Here is a 19580-nt window from a genome sequence, read left to right on the forward strand (position 1 = left end):
GTCTAGAAAAGAAAACAATTTTATAAATTAAATAAAAAAAACTGCTTTTTTGGGAAAAATAAAAAGCTATAAAATGAGAAAAAACAGAAAAAGGAAAGTCTTTTACGTGAAAAGTCAACTCAGTCGAGGTTGTGTGCTGTGCTCTACTGCAAAGTCTGAAACCAGAAGAGAGAGCACTTTACTTCGTTGGATTCGTAATGAACCGGCCGGCTTAAACGAGGGTCTGTGCGGTTCAATTACATCCACAATGCCGGTGTTTTTTTAATTTTATTTTTTAAGATTTTATTGGGTAAATACTGCTACAAATTTTGAAGGAAAATGGAAGAAAATGGGTGGCGACAAAGAAATACACAAGAGGGGATTGGAGGGATGATTTGATGTAAAGCCTGAAAGTGGAGCTGTGCAATCAAAATCCGAGCATGATGTGTCAAAATCCCATTGCATCAATCCCTCCCAACCCCATTGATTGTGATGGATGGATGGGATTGTTCAATGCAAACATATGCATGCTTAATTTAATCATTTCCTCGGTTGAAATCCTGATCCTAATTATTTAAATAAAAAATAGAGAAATTGGAAAAATACTTGAAATCTCGGAAATGGAAATCGGAACATTTCTTCCGAAATCTCTTTTTGTTTTGTTTTGTTTTTTTTAATAATTAAGAAAATATTTTTAAATAATATTGTAAATTTTTTATTTTTTAAAAAGATATTTATGATTATTGAAAAATATATGAAAAAAAATAAAAGATAAAAAATTAAAATATACTATTCAAGACATTTTCGAGACACTCATTTAAGTGACTGTAGCATCACTCTTTATTAATTAAATTTTATACTGTTTCAGAACTCGTGTAAAATTTAATTAATAAAATGAACTACATTCACAGCACACAGTGTCGTTTCTACTTTCCTACACTTTTACTGTACTATAGGAAAGTAGGAGAAAAAATAGCTACGTTTTCAAGTAGATAAATGATTTGTATAATTTTTTTTAAAAAAAAAAATTACTAATGAGTCTATTTTGGACTTTTTTTTTTACCTAATTCTTTTTTTCTATTTGTTTTTTAGTTTTTTTATTAAGAAAATGTTATTTAATAACATTTTATTTATTTATTTTATTCACAATGTTATTAAATAATATTTTTTAATTACTATATAAAAAATAAAAAAAAATAATCGAGCAAAAAAAGAGAGCCCAAAACGGAATTATTAGCATTTCTCATAAATAAATTTTATATAAATTTTTGTAAGAATGAATCTTATTAAAAATAAAGTATAAAAAAGACCAACTTTTATTTGTTGGATTAATTTATTTATAAATAACTTATATAATGTTTGTTTATTTAAAACTTATACCTAATATTACTTTTATTGAGATCTCCAAAATTCATTTAATGGTTTGATTGGACGAGAAACTTAATAAAATATTTATTTAATATAAATTTTTTTAGAAAATATTTATTGAGATTTGAATTTATTAAATTAAAATTTATAATTTAAGTGATGTAAATTGTGTAATCTATTTAAGAATAAAATAACTGGTTTTTAATGTTAAATCAATGAGTAAAATTTAATTGTTTAATTTTTTTCTATGCGGTCCACATTTTAACAAAATATTTGTATAAATTTGTAAAGTAGACAAACGCATTGGACTCGATACTCACCATGATGAGGTTGTGTTTGATAAATGAAATAATCTTAAATTACTTAACTATAATTTAGAAATAATTATCTACTATTTACAAATAATTTATTATTATTTTTACTACTGTTTACTATTTGTTTATTTCTATTTATTAATAGATCATCTGAGAGATTATCTCGTCATCAAAATTTCAATATCTCACTCGCTTTCCCACACGATATTCACTGTTTACTTAGCATGATGATCAGGAACATCAACATGCAGCACAAGTACAGCCACAGCCACAGCCCCGCCTAGCTTTGTGTATCTTTTGCTATAAGAACGATCGCAAAGGAATTAGCAGAACATAAAAAAAAAATCCATATAAATTAGATAGATAACAACGTGCACGTACATTATCTTGCATTTTGGCATGCAGAGAAGTAACGCACGTAAAAGAAAGAAAATAATGCGTGTAAAAATATGTCTGGGTACGTGCTTCAGCCAATTATCCCAGCCATTCCAATAGCTACAATGGCCACGAAAAGCTGCTTACAACATGAGGGAGGGAGGGCGGGTGGGTAAACTTTCATTTTCCGCAGTTTGTTTAGAGCATTCTCATTAGATTAGTTAAAATTAAAATATATTTTTGATGAATGTAAAATGAATTTAGCATTTAACTATTACATTCACATAAATTTCTACATTGGAATAGTCATTTTTTCATTATATGACAATAAAATAATATAAGATGAATTTAATTTTGACTATTCACATCAAATCTCCTCATTAAATTATCCATTTATTCATTATATAGTAATGAGTAATTAATAATTTTGAAAAATTTTTAATTTTTTTAATTATGAATTTATTTTATTTTATCATATTTTACTATTCATAATATTATATATTAATTAGTAATTGTATTCTAATTATATTTTTTCAATTGTCATTTAAAATGGAGAGAGAAATGATTGATATTAAAAAGAGAGAAAAAAAAGAATATAAAATAGATTTGATGAATGAATAATTCATTTCAAATTTAGAAATTATTTTAGATATTACTGTAGCTATATTCTAAATATTTGAAATATAGTTATTTCAATGTGAGCTATTTTATGACTTAATAGCTAAATTCTATAAGAATTTAGCTATTAGCTAATCCAATGAGAATACTCTTACAACTTGCTTGTCTTGTGTGTGAAACTGTTGCTGTACCCTCTATATCATAAAAGTGAATGTGTATATTAGATCAATCATTATATTCTCTATAATAATAAAAATTATTATTTTTTATTATTTATATTTTTTAATTAATTTATATTTTATTTTTATAATCTTTAATAAATTATTTTTATTTTTATTTTCATAATCTAATAATCTATAATATAATAATCTCATATGTATATAGATGATAAAATCTTATATAAATAAAAATTTTAAATCTATAATATAATAATTTTAAAAAATACTTTTAAATTTGTAATAGTTATTTTTATATTTAAAAAAAATAAATTTACTGTAACTTATATTTATTTAAAATAATAGATTTAACGTAATTAACGTAAATGCTATAACTTGCTGGCAAAAGTAAGAATTGGAGCAGTGATTAAAAAAAAAATTATTTATTATTTATTATTTAATAAATTTCTGAAAAATAAAATAAATTTTTTTTTAAAAAAAATTGATAAAAATATATAGAAATGATGAATAGTAAAACAATAAAAAAAAACAAAAATATGAAATCATATAATCTGATTGGTTGCAGCAACTCTTTATGCTCTTCGAACTTCGTCTCCTGGACGCCAGTATCCAAACAAATGGACAAATGCCCGAAAACAGAGACGATAATCAGTGTATCTCAGAGAGAAACAGTATCGAGGAGAGAGAAGTACCAAAAGCAAGACTGGGGAGGAGAAATAAGATGGCGTGTGATAAGAATGGCTTGGCTGTGTCTATTTGATTATTTAATACATGTACTGTGCTGACAGAGGAGATATGAAACAGCTTTATTGATATATATACATGGTGAAAGTCTCTTTCTTTCTTTCTTTCTTTATTTTTATCTTCCCTCTCTCTCTTTCTCTCACAAGAGGTCCTCTCTCCTCTCTCATTAAACTACTTTTTGTTCCCTTCCCTCCATTTTCTTCACTGACAGAGGAATACCTGGCACATTTTCTCACGCACGCACGCATACTCAAAGCAGAACTCCAAGCCCACTCTCTCAGACACATACATCACTCCCTTTCTCTCTCTACCCCTCTCCAGCTATGCGGATATGATAAGGGCCTTGTCAGAGTAGCAGAGAGAGAGTGGCGAGAGGAACAGAAGAGGACAGGGCAGAGAAATCAGACAATTTTTTTGCAGCCATACCATACCTTATTATTTCGCCTTTTCCCCTCTGCCATCCGATTCATCAAATATATCTGTGAAAAGCCCATATAACAATCTGTGTCTCGACTCTCAACCAAACCTAACCCAACTTCTCCTCCCATTTGATTTCGCCTTTTGAGTTCATAAACCACCGTCGTCCTCTCATTTGATTTTCACCGATTATTGAAGATTCGGAAGCAATATTCTCGCCTGCTGGGTTCTTTATAACCCTCGCAAAGCTCATCAAACTCTTTGGGTTTTTTTGCTCTTTAAGCTTCTTTCGTTTGTTACTTTTAACTTTCTTTCCATGGAGTCCTATTGCAATATTGATAACGGTCACGCCGACTTGCCTCCTGGATTTCGTTTTCACCCAACTGATGAAGAACTGATCACATACTACCTTCTTAAGAAAGTCTTAGACAGTAATTTCACCGGCAGAGCCATTACTGAAGTTGACCTCAACAAGTGTGAACCATGGGAGCTACCTGGTAATTTTTTCTTCTCATAACCAGCTCAATTCAACTCACAAACAAGACTCCTGAGTTTGACAAGTTTGTAAAAATCTCAAATCTTTTATTTTTGTCAGAGAAAGCAAAGATGGGAGAGAAAGAGTGGTACTTCTTCAGCCTTCGCGACCGCAAGTACCCAACTGGACTCAGAACAAACAGGGCTACTGAGGCTGGGTACTGGAAGGCTACTGGGAAAGATAGGGAAATTTACAGCTCCAAAACTGGTTCTCTTGTGGGAATGAAGAAGACGTTGGTGTTCTACAGAGGAAGAGCTCCAAAGGGAGAGAAGAGCAACTGGGTCATGCACGAGTACCGGCTTGAAGGCAAATTTGCTTACCATTACCTCTCCAGGAGCTCTAAGGTTCTCTCTCTCTCTCTCTCTCTCTCTCTCTCTCTCTCTCGGTGTTAAGACTGATTTGCACTTTCTAGCGCAAAGGTGTCGAAAACAGTCCTAGCGGTAACGTACTGGAGTTGAAGTAGTTGATCATAGGCTTTATAAGCTATTGCATTGTATCTATGACCAGCGTTCTTGCAGTTATGTTTGGTGAGGTTAGCTCTTTAATCTGGTTGTGCTATTGGTAGATGTTGCTCATGTTCTGTACTCAGTATGTTTGGTTGTGCTATTGAGACCTAATGTTGCTCATGCTTAATTTAGAAGCTGTATGGTGGTACTCGGGCACATTAGGTCTCAAGTTAATGGAGTAATGCTGGTCCTATCACATATACATGTCACCGAGTACTGTCTTCTTCTCTAATTTCAGCATATTGGAAAGCGAGATTAATGGCATCATTTCCGTTGCAGAAAATGTTTAAAGCTTTGCTCAGACATTGATGTTCGAAACTTCGAATCATAACACTTCGCATTTAGAAAACTAGTACATTCTTCGGCCTCTTCAGACAATTTTTAATGCATATGCAAGTTTTGTACGCTGCATGTTCTGTCTGGTTGTACTTCATTAGTAAAGCATTCATTTATGATCACCTACTTCCAGGAAGCCCTTTGCAAGTTACAAAACCTGCCCGCCTTCTCTCAGATAGTCAGATCTCTCTCTCTCTCCTTCCATCAATCGGTGGATGACTGGTGGATGGCATTGCATCCTAAACTCGTTTGGGTCACTCATGTTTGGAAAGCATTGGTTTGCCATCCTCGGTCGTATGTGATTGTATATAAGGTCTGACCTTTCGAAATGATGGTCCATGCAATTTATCCGGTTACGCTGTAACACTTGTAATGACGGGTGCATGCATGGGTGCTAGCAAAATTTGAAAGGATAATGATAGCTTATCTTCTATTTTTTATTTTCTTTATATTTTTCTTATGGTTAATAAAGTGATAATATATATTTTTAATTTTTTTAATGATTAAAGATGTTAAAATAAATATTTAAAAAAATAATAAAAATGTAAATAGAATATAAATAGATAGAAGCAAGTAATAAGCCGATCTGCCTAATAGACATTGGGTTTAACGTTTGCGTACACTCTTATGAAAGCCATTTGTAACACTTGGAATTTTTTTAATTATATAATCGCACTCCCAACTCGTGCTTTTTGGTTCGATTCGTGCATTAAAATTAATTTTCGTGTTTATTTTTCGCTGTATGCCATTTACTGAATTAATTTTATTCATATAGGATGAGTGGGTCATATCCCGGGTGTTCCAGAAGAGCGGACCCGGCGTCGGCGCAGCCTCCACCAGCGGCGGCGGTTGTGTTGGATCTAGGAAGTCCCGCCACAGCTCTGCTATAAATCTGTATCCAGAACCCAGCTCACCCTCCTCGTTCTCCCTCCCCCCGCTCCTTGATTCCTCTCCCTACCCATCTTCCACCGCCGCTTCCACTGCCACCCTTAACGACCGTGAAGGCTGCCCGTACGATAGCTCAATTTCCAGGGAGCACGTGTCCTGTTTCTCCACCATCGGCGCGGCAACTGCCTCCGCTGCTGCCACCAACTTCAATCCCAGCTCTGACCTCGTTCTACCGCGGCCTTCGATTGCGTCAGTCGACCATTTCGCCCTATTCCCAAGAAATGTCGGGTTATCGGCGTTCCCAAGCCTGAGGTCGTTGCAGGAGAATCTTCAAGTTCCTTTCTTCTTGTCTCCGGGCTCGGCGTTGCCGCTCCATAGTGGCCCAGCCGAGCTTGGTCTCTGCAGCTCAGCTGGTACATGGCCAATGCAGGAGGACCGAAAGGTCGACAGTAGCGATCGTGGGCCTGATGGCGGTAGAATGGGAATGGGTACCACTGAGCTTGACTGCATGTGGACCTACTAAAAAGCTTCGGGTTACGTTTCTTCGGCCTGAACAATTTGATAACGACGCTTATGTTCTACGTAGTACTATTATTAGGGTTTTAAATTTCGGTAAGCATTTTCCTTTAAACTCTGAGTGGTTGTGCCGGTTAGCCTGTCGGTCTAATGGTGAAATGTCTGTATCGAGTCTGTTCCAAAGACTCGGGCAATATCCACGGCTAATACGGTGATCGTCATTCACTGCCCAGAAAGTTATTGTTTGTGCACGCTAAGTTATGAACCAGAACCTATGTGTATGTAGTGGTTAATTATTTTGAGGTTGCTTTTCTGATGAACTTACATTTGCAGTCTTTTTGTAGTTCTATGATGACTTGGCAAGCTTTTATTTGGTGTAATTGTAGTGAATTATAAGTACCGATCCTTCGCTTATTGGTCGGAAGCTTCTTGCTTCTCATGCATGTCGTTGAAAGCTAGCTGGATGTGATAGAGCTTTCAAATACTGTTGTGGCGTTGATTAGGGCGTCTAGCTAGGGATGCATGCTTAGGTTCTTGTTGTTTTGGAAACATATAACGTACATTGAACTCATGTTGGGCGGCTTTTGAACCAAATGATACATGCACGAAAGTTGCAAATGGACTGCTCGACCTCAACTACATGGGAAGAAAGTATAAGTTTACGTGAAATAAGTAATGTACATAATATTTTAAAATAATTCAAAGATCTTACCGGCCCCTTTGCGAAAATCTAGATGAGTACTTCGAGATCATGAACGGTCCAAGTCTTGATTTGTGCATGGAATTCCTTTTCATTTGGTGTAGTATAATACTATATATAATGGTATTAATCCGAACGATTATGTACGGCCTCTTTTGTACGGTGTTCACCGATGTGGGAAGAAGCCTTAATGAGCACTTTGATCCAGTCATCAACAGCAGACACACCCCCCCTGCTAACGGCTAGTCTACTTGTGGATGTAGTTGAAGTATCAGAGTAATCCGTTTATTGGATAGTTCCAAAGGTCTCTATATATGTATAATGGTAACAAGAAGAATTTTAAAGATAATAAAGAAAATAAAAAGTAATGGTCCGGATCGGCCCATTTATTGTGAATCATAGTTTATGTTTCTTCTTCTGTATGCTATAATATTAGTGAAGAAGGAAGATGTTGGAATGTTAGGGTCATTATCGTTCTGATGTGTAGCCGCTGGCTCTTGGTGGATTTTTATCCCTTAACCCAACTACCATACATTTTTTCAACGGCATTTAATAGGTTGGTTGAAGTTAGATTCACAGATCAGGGCCGCAGCGGAGTTCACTTCCCCCACATGGATTTTGCAGGCGCAAAAAGACCAGCTTCTGAGAGGAGTACTGTAACGTACGTGGCTCTTGGAATGGGACAGGTTTGGTGTGAGCGTAACACACGAAGGAAAGTAGGCGATTGACCAGTCTATATGCATAATGCAAGAACATGGCCTACCAGCTTGCTCCAAGAAAATATCATGGTCGACACTTCGAGCCGGCCCTAGCTTTAGAGGGAGACTCCTCTTTCTTTTTAGAAATCACTACTAAATCAAAACATGCTTAAAGAAGAGTTATTTCCTCCCTCTAGGGGTGCTATCTGCCCCCTACGGGGCGGGGGCACCTCTTTCCCACATCCCGCCCCGCATGGGGTGGGGGTAGGGTTTTCACCCGCATGTGTTAAAAAAAATATGACTATTTTCATTTAAAAAAAAACTTTGTATAAATGAAAAGAGGCGGGACGGATGCATAAGTGCAAAAAAATACTTATTTATAAATGTAAAAGTAATTAAAAATATATTTTTATATCTAACTTATAAATTTAAATTTTGTAAATATGATTATAATTTAAAAATTATGTAATTTTTAAATTTGCTAGTATATATTTTGTATAAATTATAGTGTATTAATTTTTAAAGTATGTAGTTTTTAAATTTGCCAATACATATTATGTGAACAAGTCTAACAAATTATAATATATATTTATATATACACAATTTGTAAAATATAAAAATATATTTATGTTTATATATATGTATATAATATATATATATATATATAAATGAGGGTGGGGTTGGGCCCTCCTCATCACCCGCCCCCGCTAGGAGCCTTAGATGCGGGGCGGGAGGCCCCACCCCCGCATGGGTGGAGCGGGGTTGCCCGCTCGGCCATGCGAGGGGGCAGAGCGGAAGCGGGGCGGGGTAGCGAGGGTTGGGCCCCGCTGCCCACCCTACCTCCCTCCTTCATCCGTCCTCCTCCATTTCTTCTCTAATTTTCTTTTTTCTTTCTTTCCTTTTTTGTTTTTTGGTTGTTTTTTCAGGACTAAGTATAACGGAAGGCTAATATGCTGCTCTCCGACGTCTGGCAACCACCACGCGCCCTACTGCATGTTTCCCAAGAGGCCGATCTTTTAGACGGACGAAGAATTTTGACGAACGGCGCTGCGCGTGACGCACACGTGCGGTCCAAGGTGGGCGCATGAAATCTATGCGCTACCGCGAAAGGTGCTCTTATGCCGCCATAATTGACTTTTCTAGGTCAAGTGCCACCGATTACTTCAGACCTGACTGACTGTCTTACTTCCAAGGTGGTGCGTGGCTCTCACACGCCATCACAATCACTTTGTTTGTCTTTTTCCTCCAAGGTTGAAAATGCGATTCTATGTCTTTCTAAGATGTAATTCGGTTTTCTCATATATCTTTAATTTCTGTTATATCGTTTGTTTTAGAAAAATAAAAATAAAAAAACACAGTCTCTTGGACTTTTATCCATAGAGTGTGTCTCTTGTACTTTTTGTCTATAGAGTGTGTCCTCTATTCCGTCTTGGACAGAATATGGGATTTGTAAATTTTGTCTTAGACATAATTGTGCTATCTCTCAGATGGTGGTTTGTAGATGTTTGCAGCATGGACTAAATTATGTCAGTCATAATTGTGTACTAGAGAGCTATTAATGTTACAATTGGCTTATTATGTATATTTCAAGTTAAAATTGTAATGTCCATTATTAATGAATGCATTATATATATATATATATATATATATATATCATTGTCACAATGTTGTACCATCTTGTGCCCCTAGTACAGAGGGTGGACGAGAAAAGAAAAACTAGAAAAAGCACGCACTCGGATATTTGTGCTTAATAAAGTATGTTCATGACCAGTCGTACGTGTTTTTTGTAATACTCAATCATCTAGAAATTAAGCCTTGCATATCTCTGATAATTTTCTGAATTTTCGGTAGATTTGTGAATGAAAATGCCTTGCTAGCTAGCGACTCTGATTGGTATATATCGAATATAACAGTTGACAAATTAATGATCTAATCAATTCATCCCATAATTATTATGACTTTAACTGATGAACAAGAAAAACCCAAAAAATGGACCATTTAACTATAAATGGTCCATGCTGCAACATTATGTTTACATCACAAACGAGACCTACAAAGAGTATCGAAGAAATTAATTAGGAGGCGCTGGCATGCATGCTGATGCTGTGGCGCCTGTGTTCATGGCCTCAGGCTTGGCTTAACTGTTGAGTACCTCCTGTAATTAAGCGTTCTTCAAAGTTCAGAGAATGGGAGTGTACGTTTATAATATATAATCATAATTGGATTGCTGCCACCCATCTATTTCTATATAGTCTACATTAATACAGGTCGACTCGTAGCTCAAGAATATCATAAATATACAATCACTGACAACGACCAGTGATTCTATATTAGGGACACGCACTTTAGACATATCCAAACATTCGAGAGACAAACAGATAATGAGGATACATGCATTCATATTTCGATTTTGCAAAGTGGGAATGAAGCATCTGCTGGTAGAGGTCGTCAATGATTGCGAGGAGGAGATAGTCAAATTACATGATATTGGTACATCAAGGTTTAAAGAATAAAGTGGCCGGCATGTCATGATTAACATGCCCAGTGGTCTTACCACATGACCAGCTGTTCCCATCATTCTGCTGCTTTTCGGGTTTGAGGTATGTATCTATGTACATAGAGACTAATTGGGAAGGGTCCAGTTAGTGCATGGCTATGGCACAGCACGCGGGTGTGCCTCATCGGTGCAAGTTTTTGGACTTAACCTGATGGTGAAAATGGTCCTCACTCCATGCTGAACAGAGATAATGTCTGATCTTCATCTGCACTTGCAAGCATGTAATTATGACTCTCAAACTCTCAAGTAAGGTCGAGATCAGGAACACATGATCCAAACACTCCAAAAGCTAGGACCGAAAAGCTTTAGAGGACCGAACGAGGTCCATAATTTTTCCGGATCGGACTGAATGAAAAATAAAAATAAAAAAATATTTTATATATAATAATTATACAATTAACAATATAAAATTTTAAATATGTTATTAATACTTGTTAATATTTTATAAATTAACAATCTTTTATATATATTTTCATCTAACCTATCACTATTAACAATATAAAATTTTAAATATGTTATTAATACTTGTTAATATTCTATGAATTAACTAATATATAATATCAATTAGTTAATTATATAGTAATTATATAAATTAAAATTTTCATCTAATTTATTATCATTGACTAGATAAAATATTTTTTTATTGAGTTTGTTACATAATCCACATTAATAAGTCACTTAATTTAATTTAATTTTTTAAATAAAAATTTTTTATTAATTATTTAAAAAAAAAAGTAGGCTGGACCTGACCGATAACTATCGGTCCGGAAAATTGCACCCCTACATCTTACGATCTGTAGAAGCATATCAGTCATCATAGCATATGATTATATTAATATTTCGCATCATGTTCAGCATTTTACAGTTATTTATATTAATACGAATGTCATGCATCTCACATCGCATAAGACACGTAAATTATCTTAAATTCAATAGCAAGATAAAATAAGATAAGATCAATTAAACAGATTGTCTTTCATCGCAGTATTTAGGGTGGATGTATAAATCACGGACTCAAGTGTGGTCCACCGTAGTATGTCAGAATACTACTCAGCGGCTCCCTTAGATGCAGCAGGATGTGGGGCCGGTACACAATTTTGCACACAGGGTTAAGTGTGTGGGCCAGTCATATTAGTTAGTTAATTCAGATAAGTTAAGACAATCATACATAGCATCAACATGATATGACATGAAAATTTTATTAAAGCCTTTTAACTATTATGTTTATGTTGTGGTGAGTTCTTACTGAGTTTTCGACTCATTTTATATTTATCTCATTTTTTTACCACCAGGTGAGGAGAATGGGGACTACGAGCAGACGAGCCAAGTTTAGAATGAGCAGACTAATGAACCTTAGACTATATTTATGATTTCTTTTAATTTAGTTGGTTTGGAAACTTGGATATGACTATATTTTTTATTTAAATGGAGTTAAGTTTTCTTTTGGAATGAACAATATTTTTTTAAAATTATGCAAGTCTCTTACGTTGCTTTAGTTACGAATGTACGTGACATTCCAAATCCTAGGGAACAAGATGTTACAAAATGTTATCAGAGTCAGGTTTGAGAGATTTCGCAGACTCTTGGAAAGAATAAGATCACCTAGTAGGCTCCTAGCCCGCTCGAGAGTTATTAAGATATTCTAAGATAGCATAAAGTGTTTATAGCTCTTAATAGATGACACTAGGAAGTTGTTGTTGATTGTTAATTATTAATATAATTTTATTTTGCATCAGAACATGGTTGGCATTAGGAACACTTATGGATCTGGTCAGAATGAAAATCCATATGCTTTGGTCGCAACAGCGACTCAGTTTTTCCAATCGATGGTCACTGGTCAGTATGCCGCACCTAGGGCACCACAAGTTGGCTGTACTTTGGAGCAATTTTCTCGTCGGCACCCCCTAACCTTCGATGGCAGGTTAAATGCTATGGATGCAAATATTTGGATTGAATGTTTGGAGCAGATTTTTGAAGCGTTGTTCTGCACAGATGATCAAAAGGTGATTTATGCAACATACAACCTAACATACCTAGCTAACAACTGGTGGAAGTCAACTCGGGCACTTTTACAAAATGAACTAGGGGAAGGAGTCCCTATTACTTGGGAGCACTTTAAGGAGGTATTCCTAGATCGTTTCTTTCCACAGTTTTCATGAGAGTCTAGAGCATGTCAGTTTATGGACCTCACACAAGGAATGATGACGGTTGATCAATATGCCACCAAATTCATGGAGCTGTCTCGTTACGCTAGTTATCTGATTCCAGATGAGAAAAAGAAAGCTGAGAAATTTGAACATGGTCTGGACTGGAGAATTAGAGATCGAGTACGTGCCCTCAAGATTCGAACTTTTTCTGAGCTGGTGAATCGAGCCATTATTGTTGAAGTAGATATCCTGTAGAGTATCGAATATAGTAATCAGAAGAAGCGCCAGCAACAGTCACAACCGCTCCAATCTGCACCAAACCGGAATAAAAGGCCTCACCGTGATAGTCGTCTAGGGCTATAGATATGAGGACAGACTTATCTTACATGTTCAACATGTGGGAATAAGCATATGGAAAAATACTTATATGGTCAGAACGTGTGTTTCAGTGCGGGAAGCCGAACCATTTAGCTCGTGACTGCCCTATGAAGAAATCTGGAGAACTAGGAAATAGTGGAGGACAGAAGATGACGGCTACAACACATGTATATTCCCTCATCCCTGATGACGTTGTGGCTTCAAATGATGTAGTCACAGGTACATTTCCTTGTTCTAAGCTTAGACGTATACAAAATATTATGCATATTCTAGATGATCCTAATAGTTCTGAGTCATTATGCTATTCATATAGGTACATTGATGTTGTTTTCTCGTTATGCATATGTTCTATTTGATTCTGGTGCCACACACTCTTTTATTTCGAATTATTATATATCGTTGTCTGAAAAGTTGCATGAACTATTAGAGACTAGTATGTCTGTTATTATGCCTTCGGGAGAACATATCAATTGCACTTTTGTTCTAGTGGGTTGTCCAGTGGAGATTCAATGGAGGATTCTTCCTGCCGATTTAGTTATATTTAACATGTCTGGATTTGATGTAATTCTAGGAATGGACTGGTTATCCCAGAATTGTGCGTGTGCAGATTGCTTCAATAAGAGGGTGGCTTTTAAATCCAAAAATGGGGAAATGTTCAGTTTCCTAGCACCATGAGAAAGTTCTCCATCACGTGTTATCTCGGGAATGCAGGCTGTGCAATTGTTGAGACAAGGTTGCACATAATTTTTGGCGAGTCTGGTTTCACCACCAACGGATGGACTTAGATTGGAAGATATAGAGGTGGTTAGAAAGTTCAGAGATATATTTTCAGATGATATTTCGAGACTACTCCTGGATAGAGAAGTTGAGTTCTCAATAGACCTCATTCCAGGGACCGCACCAATATCTAAAGCACCTTATCGAATGGCTCCAATTGAATTAAAGGAACTCAAGGATGAGTTACAGGAACTATTGGAGAAGGGTTTCATACGACCCAGTGATTCCCCATAGGGTGCTCTAGTACTTTTTGTGAAAAAGAATGACAGGTCTATGCAATTGTGTATTGACTATAGAGAACTAAATAAGGTGACTATTAAGAACAGATACACCTTACCTCAAATTGATGATCTATTTGATCAACTACAAGGAGCACAGGTCTTTTTCAAGATAGACTTGAGATCTGGATATCATCAAATGAGAGTTAAAGAGACAGATGTCCAGAAGACAACTTTTCGGACACGATATGAGCATTATGAATTTCTTGTTATGCCTTTTGGTTTAACTAATGTCCCTGCCGCTTTCATAGACCTTATGAATAGAGTATTTAAGGACTATTTGGATCAGTTTGTGGTTGTTTTGTTGACGATATCCTTATTCACTTGAGGATGGCCCTTGCGGTATTGAGAGAGAAAAAATTGTATACGGAATTCAAGAAGTGTGAATTTTAGTTACAAGAGATCGCATTCCTAAGACATGTGGTGTCAAGAAAAGGAATTTCAGTGGATTCAGCAAAGATTGAAGTAGTGGTGAAATGGGCTAAGCCTAGTAATGTAAATGAGGTACGAAGTTTCTTAGGTATTGCCGATGACTACAAAAGATTTGTAGAAGGGTTTTCAAGTATTGCAGCACCGATGACAAAGTTGACAAGGAAAAACGAGAAGTTTTTATGGACAAATGAGTGTGAGAAGAGCTTTCAAGAATTGAAGAAAATACTAGTGACTACTCCAGTACTTACTGTTCCCTCAGGAGATGGAGGATTTGTCATATATAGTGATGATTCACTTAAGGGATTGAGTTGTGTTTTAATGCAACACGGGAAGTCATTGCATATGCCTCTCGACAACTGAAAAATTATGGGCAGAGTTACTCGACCCATGATTTGGAACTTGCAGCAATGGTTTTTACTTTGAAAATATGGAGACATTATCTTTATGGTGAAAAGTGTGAGATTTATACTGATCATAAGAGTCTGAAACATTTATTCCCACAGAAAGAGTTGAACATGAGACAACGCAGATGGTTGGAACTCCTGAAGGACTATGATTGCAATATTAATTATCATACGGGTAAGGCAAATGTTGTAGCATATGCACTCAGTTGGAAATCGTCTTCTGGTACATTGGCTACGATATATACATCCCAAAAGCACATATTGTTGGATATGAAGCGAGCAGATATTGAGATGATTAGGGATGCCTAAGCTAAATTAAGTAGTTTGACCTTAGGTTCAACATTGATAGATCGGATCAAGGTCGCTCAAGTTGGTGATACAGAATTAATGAAGTTAAAGGTGGAGGTATCAGAAGGTAAGAGACCTGACTATTCAATATCAGATGACGGCACCCTGAGGTTTAGATGAAGATTATGTGTACTTAATGACAGAGAGATTAAGGATTTGATTTTGAGAGAAACCCATCGTTCACTGTACACGATTCGCCTAGGTAGTACTAAGATGTATCGGGATTTGAAATAACACTTTTGGTGGAATGGTATGAAACAAGAAGTGATAAATTATGTAGCACAATGTTTAACGTGTCAACAAGTTAAGGCATAACATCAAAGGCCATCAGGTATACTTCAGCCACTTCCTATGCCAATTTGGACGTGGGATGAGATAGGAATGGATTTTGTATCAGGGTTTTCTAGGGCACCAGGAGGTTAAGATGCAGCTTTGGTGATTGTCAATCGACTGTCAAAATCAGCTTACTTTATTCTCATTCAAAAGACATACTCCACTGATAGATTGGCAGAGTTGTATGTGAAAGAGATTGTCAGACTACATGGGGTACCATCCAAGATTGTCTCTGACAGAGATACACGTTTCACGTCTGCATTCTAAAGAAATGTACAGAAGGAGTTAGAAACTCAGCTAACTTATAGCACTGCTTTTGATCCTCAGATAGATGGCCAATCGAAGAGGACAATTCAAATTTTGGAGGATATGCTTAGGGCATGTGTTATGGAGTTTAAGGGCAGTTGTATACAATATTTACCCTCATTGAGTTTGCTTATAATAACAGGTACCAGGATAGTATTCAAGTAGCGCCATACGAAGTTCTTTACGGATGTAAGTGTAGATCACCTCTCTATTGGGATGAAGTTGGAGAGCGCAGAATAATGAGACAGTAAATTATTCAGGACATGTGCGAGAAAATTTCAATTATAAGGAAGAAACTTGCCATTGCACAGGAGAGGCAGAAGAAATATGCGAATCAGCGAATACAGGAACTAGAATTTGAGGAAGACAGCAAAGTACTACTAAAAGTTGCGCCAATGAAATGGATAATGAGATTTGGTAAAACGGAAAAATTGATTATGAGGTATATAGGCTCTTTTGAAATTTTAGAAAGAATAGAAGTTGCAGCGTACAACTTGGCACTTCAACCTCAATTATCGGCTATTCATAATGTGTTCCATGTCTCTATGCTTCGGAAGTATGCCCCGGACCCCTGTCATGTGTTGGAGCACGAGCCTCTTCATATTAGAGATGATTTTACTTATGAAGAATTTTCAGCGAGAATATTGGCACATAATGATCAAGTCCTACGCAACAAAATTATCAAAATGGTGAAAGTACATTGGAGTCATCACACAGAGAGAGAAGCTACATGGGAACGCGAAGAAGATATGAAGGAAAAGTATCCCTATTTATTTTAAGAGTAATGCTAGATACAAGTCCCAAATAGACAAGCCTCATATAAGTCTTTTGTAAAACAATGGATCCCACTAATAAATAATAGTTTTTTTTTACATTTTTTTAAAGTGAGGTCCACTTTTTTACAATAGTTTGTATGAGACTTGTTTATTTGAAGTTTGTACGAATCATTTCTCTTATTTTTAACGAGGTATGTTGCATCTCGAGGACGAGGTTTCTTTTAGGCTGGGAGATTTGTAACGGTCATATTTTTAAGTTAAGGATTTAAAATTATTTTACTTTTATGTTTATATTATTAATACCATTATTATTACTAATTTTAATTCTTAATTTATTTCTTTAAAAATCTTCAGATTTTTCAACCGTTGTGTCCGTTTCCATTCCTCAGGCGATCTCTTCGATTTTCAGACGTTACATAGTAAGAACCGAATTCTTCAATTTGTATTTCATATTTTCCATAATTTTAGTAGTGCAGCAAATACCCTACCTTCTTCATCCTCTGTTTCCATCCTTTTGCATCAAGCAAAATTTCTCTTGATCTCATCCATCGTGCTTCAAATAAAAAAATAATAATATATTATGTCTGTGCTCGACGTCTTTTTTCTCTGGTTGTAAGCTTTATTGGTTTGTTATTTTCTTTTCCTTTCTTCTATTATTTTTTGTCAATCTAACCTATAAGTATTTTGCTCACCTTAATTTTTGCTCCACGGTGTCTTTAGAATGGGTAGATCTCTATCTCCACGGTGTCTTTAGAATGGGTAGATCTCTATCTAACCGTCGTTTCATCGCCTGCCTTCCTCTCACACGAAGTCACTTTGTATACGGTGAGCCTTCAAGCTTTTCTTTGTCTCGGTTTTCTTTGAAAAAAAAAAAAAAAAAAAAAATCTATTTGACTGAAGCTCATAATTATAAGTGCAAAACACTATTCTTATGGCTAAATTTTCGTTAGTATCCTTAGTGGAAGGCTTATCCTTGTTCCTTTTTCGAGAATATTCCATTCCATCCCATCCTTGCATTTATTTTGGACTTATCTCTTATGATCAAAGTTATACACTGTTTTTATATTTAGAGAAAGTCAATTTATGTATAACTTATTCTTTAATAGTTGCTTTTTCTTTTCTGTCATTAGATAAGTAAAAAATCTTCACAACCTTCTAACACTTTATACTCTATATTATTTTTAATTTTTATTATTTTTTTATTAAATATTTATTATATAAATAATGAATAAATAATTTGAAATAACTTAAAAAGAATAAACTCAAAAAAAAATTTTAAAAAAATATTAAAAATTTAAAAAATTTAAAAAAATATGGAGTGTGGAGTGTGGTGGAGGTTGTGTAGTAATACTATTAAATAAGAGGTGTACGAAAAGATGTCCATTCATATGTACAGAGTGGTGGATGGTTTTAAACTGATTTTACAAATTTACCCTTTAAACAATACATTTTTTAATTAACGTTTGAGATCTCTAGAAGCCTCATGGGCTGACGGGCTGACAACGTGTTGGTCTGCAGAATTCTTTTTTGTTTTCGGCTTTAAAGGGCATATGACAATCGGGTTTAACTTGTTCTATTTACGTGAGTTTGGGCTTTCGATTGGATTTAATTTAAACTTAAGTATTTTATTGTTAATTTTAGTATAAGATAATAATAGGTTAAAGCTTAACAAAACATTTTAAATTGTTTAAGTTTATGATTTTTCTTCGCTATTTGTTTTGATAGATTTTAATATAAATTGCTACGGGTTTATGATTTAAAAGAATAGATAATTATTTAAATTTATAATAATAATAATAATAACAATATTTGTTTTGGACGTAACAAAATAGTTATTAAAGTTGTTATTCATTATAGTGTGAGTTCAATTATTAAATGGAGCGTCAAAATACAATTCCTAAAATTCTTAGTGACGTATAGTATTTTTTATAGGCAACGAAATATGAGGAGATTATTCAGTATCATTATTTCGAGATAAGTAATTTGGTCATAAATTAGAACTAGCTTATAGATAGACTATTACTATTAAAGCCAGTTCTTTTATAGCCATTCTTTTTATATACCATGCATGTTACGATCTGTAGAAACATATCAGTCATCATAGCATAAGATTATTATATTAATATTTCGCATCATGTTCAAGTTCAGTATTTTACAGTTATTTATATTAATACGAATGTCATGTATCTCACATCGCATAAGACACGTAAGTTATCTTAAATTCAAGAGCAATATAAGATAAGATAAGATCAGTTAAACAAATGGCCTTTCAGTTCAATATTTAGGGTGGATGTGCAAGCCACGGACTCAAGCGTGGTCTACCATAATATGTTAAAATACTACTCAGTAGCTCCCTTTGCTGCAGTGAGATGTGGGGTCGGTGCACAACCTTGCACACATAGTTAAGTGTATGAGCCAGTCAGATTAGTCAATTAATTCAGATAAGTTAAGACAGTTATGCATAGCATCGACATCAGCATGATATCATATAAAATTTTTATTAAAGCCTTTTAACTACTATGTTTACGTTATGGTGAGTTCTTACTGAGTCTTTGACTCATTTTTTTTCCACCATGTGAGGAGAATGGGGACTATGAGCAGGCGGACCAAGTTTAGAAGAAGAGGATGTTACAGGAAGCAATCGGGCAACGCATGCCGACTAAAGGACGGGAGA

The 19580-nt window shown here is 35.1% G+C and overlaps 2 protein-coding genes across 2 annotated transcripts; both read left to right on the forward strand.

Annotated features, from left to right (window-relative positions):
- The first annotated feature begins 3687 nt into the window (after window positions 1-3687).
- On the forward strand, window positions 3688-7092 carry LOC109012878 (protein CUP-SHAPED COTYLEDON 2). The gene is made up of 3 exons (XM_018994753.2): window positions 3688-4488; window positions 4587-4870; window positions 6144-7092. The coding sequence occupies exons 1-3, from the start codon at window positions 4308-4310 to the stop codon at window positions 6777-6779; spliced, it is 1101 nt and encodes a 366-aa protein (XP_018850298.1). The 5' UTR covers window positions 3688-4307; the 3' UTR covers window positions 6780-7092.
- A 9301-nt stretch (window positions 7093-16393) lies between these two features.
- Window positions 16394-16909, forward strand: LOC109010495. The gene has a single exon (XM_018991354.1). The coding sequence runs from the start codon at window positions 16394-16396 to the stop codon at window positions 16907-16909; it is 516 nt and encodes a 171-aa protein (XP_018846899.1).
- Window positions 16910-19580: the final 2671 nt, after the last annotated feature.

Source organism: Juglans regia, chromosome 2 (assembly GCF_001411555.2).
Source record: "Juglans regia cultivar Chandler chromosome 2, Walnut 2.0, whole genome shotgun sequence".
In the NCBI taxonomy this organism is placed as follows: Eukaryota; Viridiplantae; Streptophyta; class Magnoliopsida; order Fagales; family Juglandaceae; genus Juglans; species Juglans regia.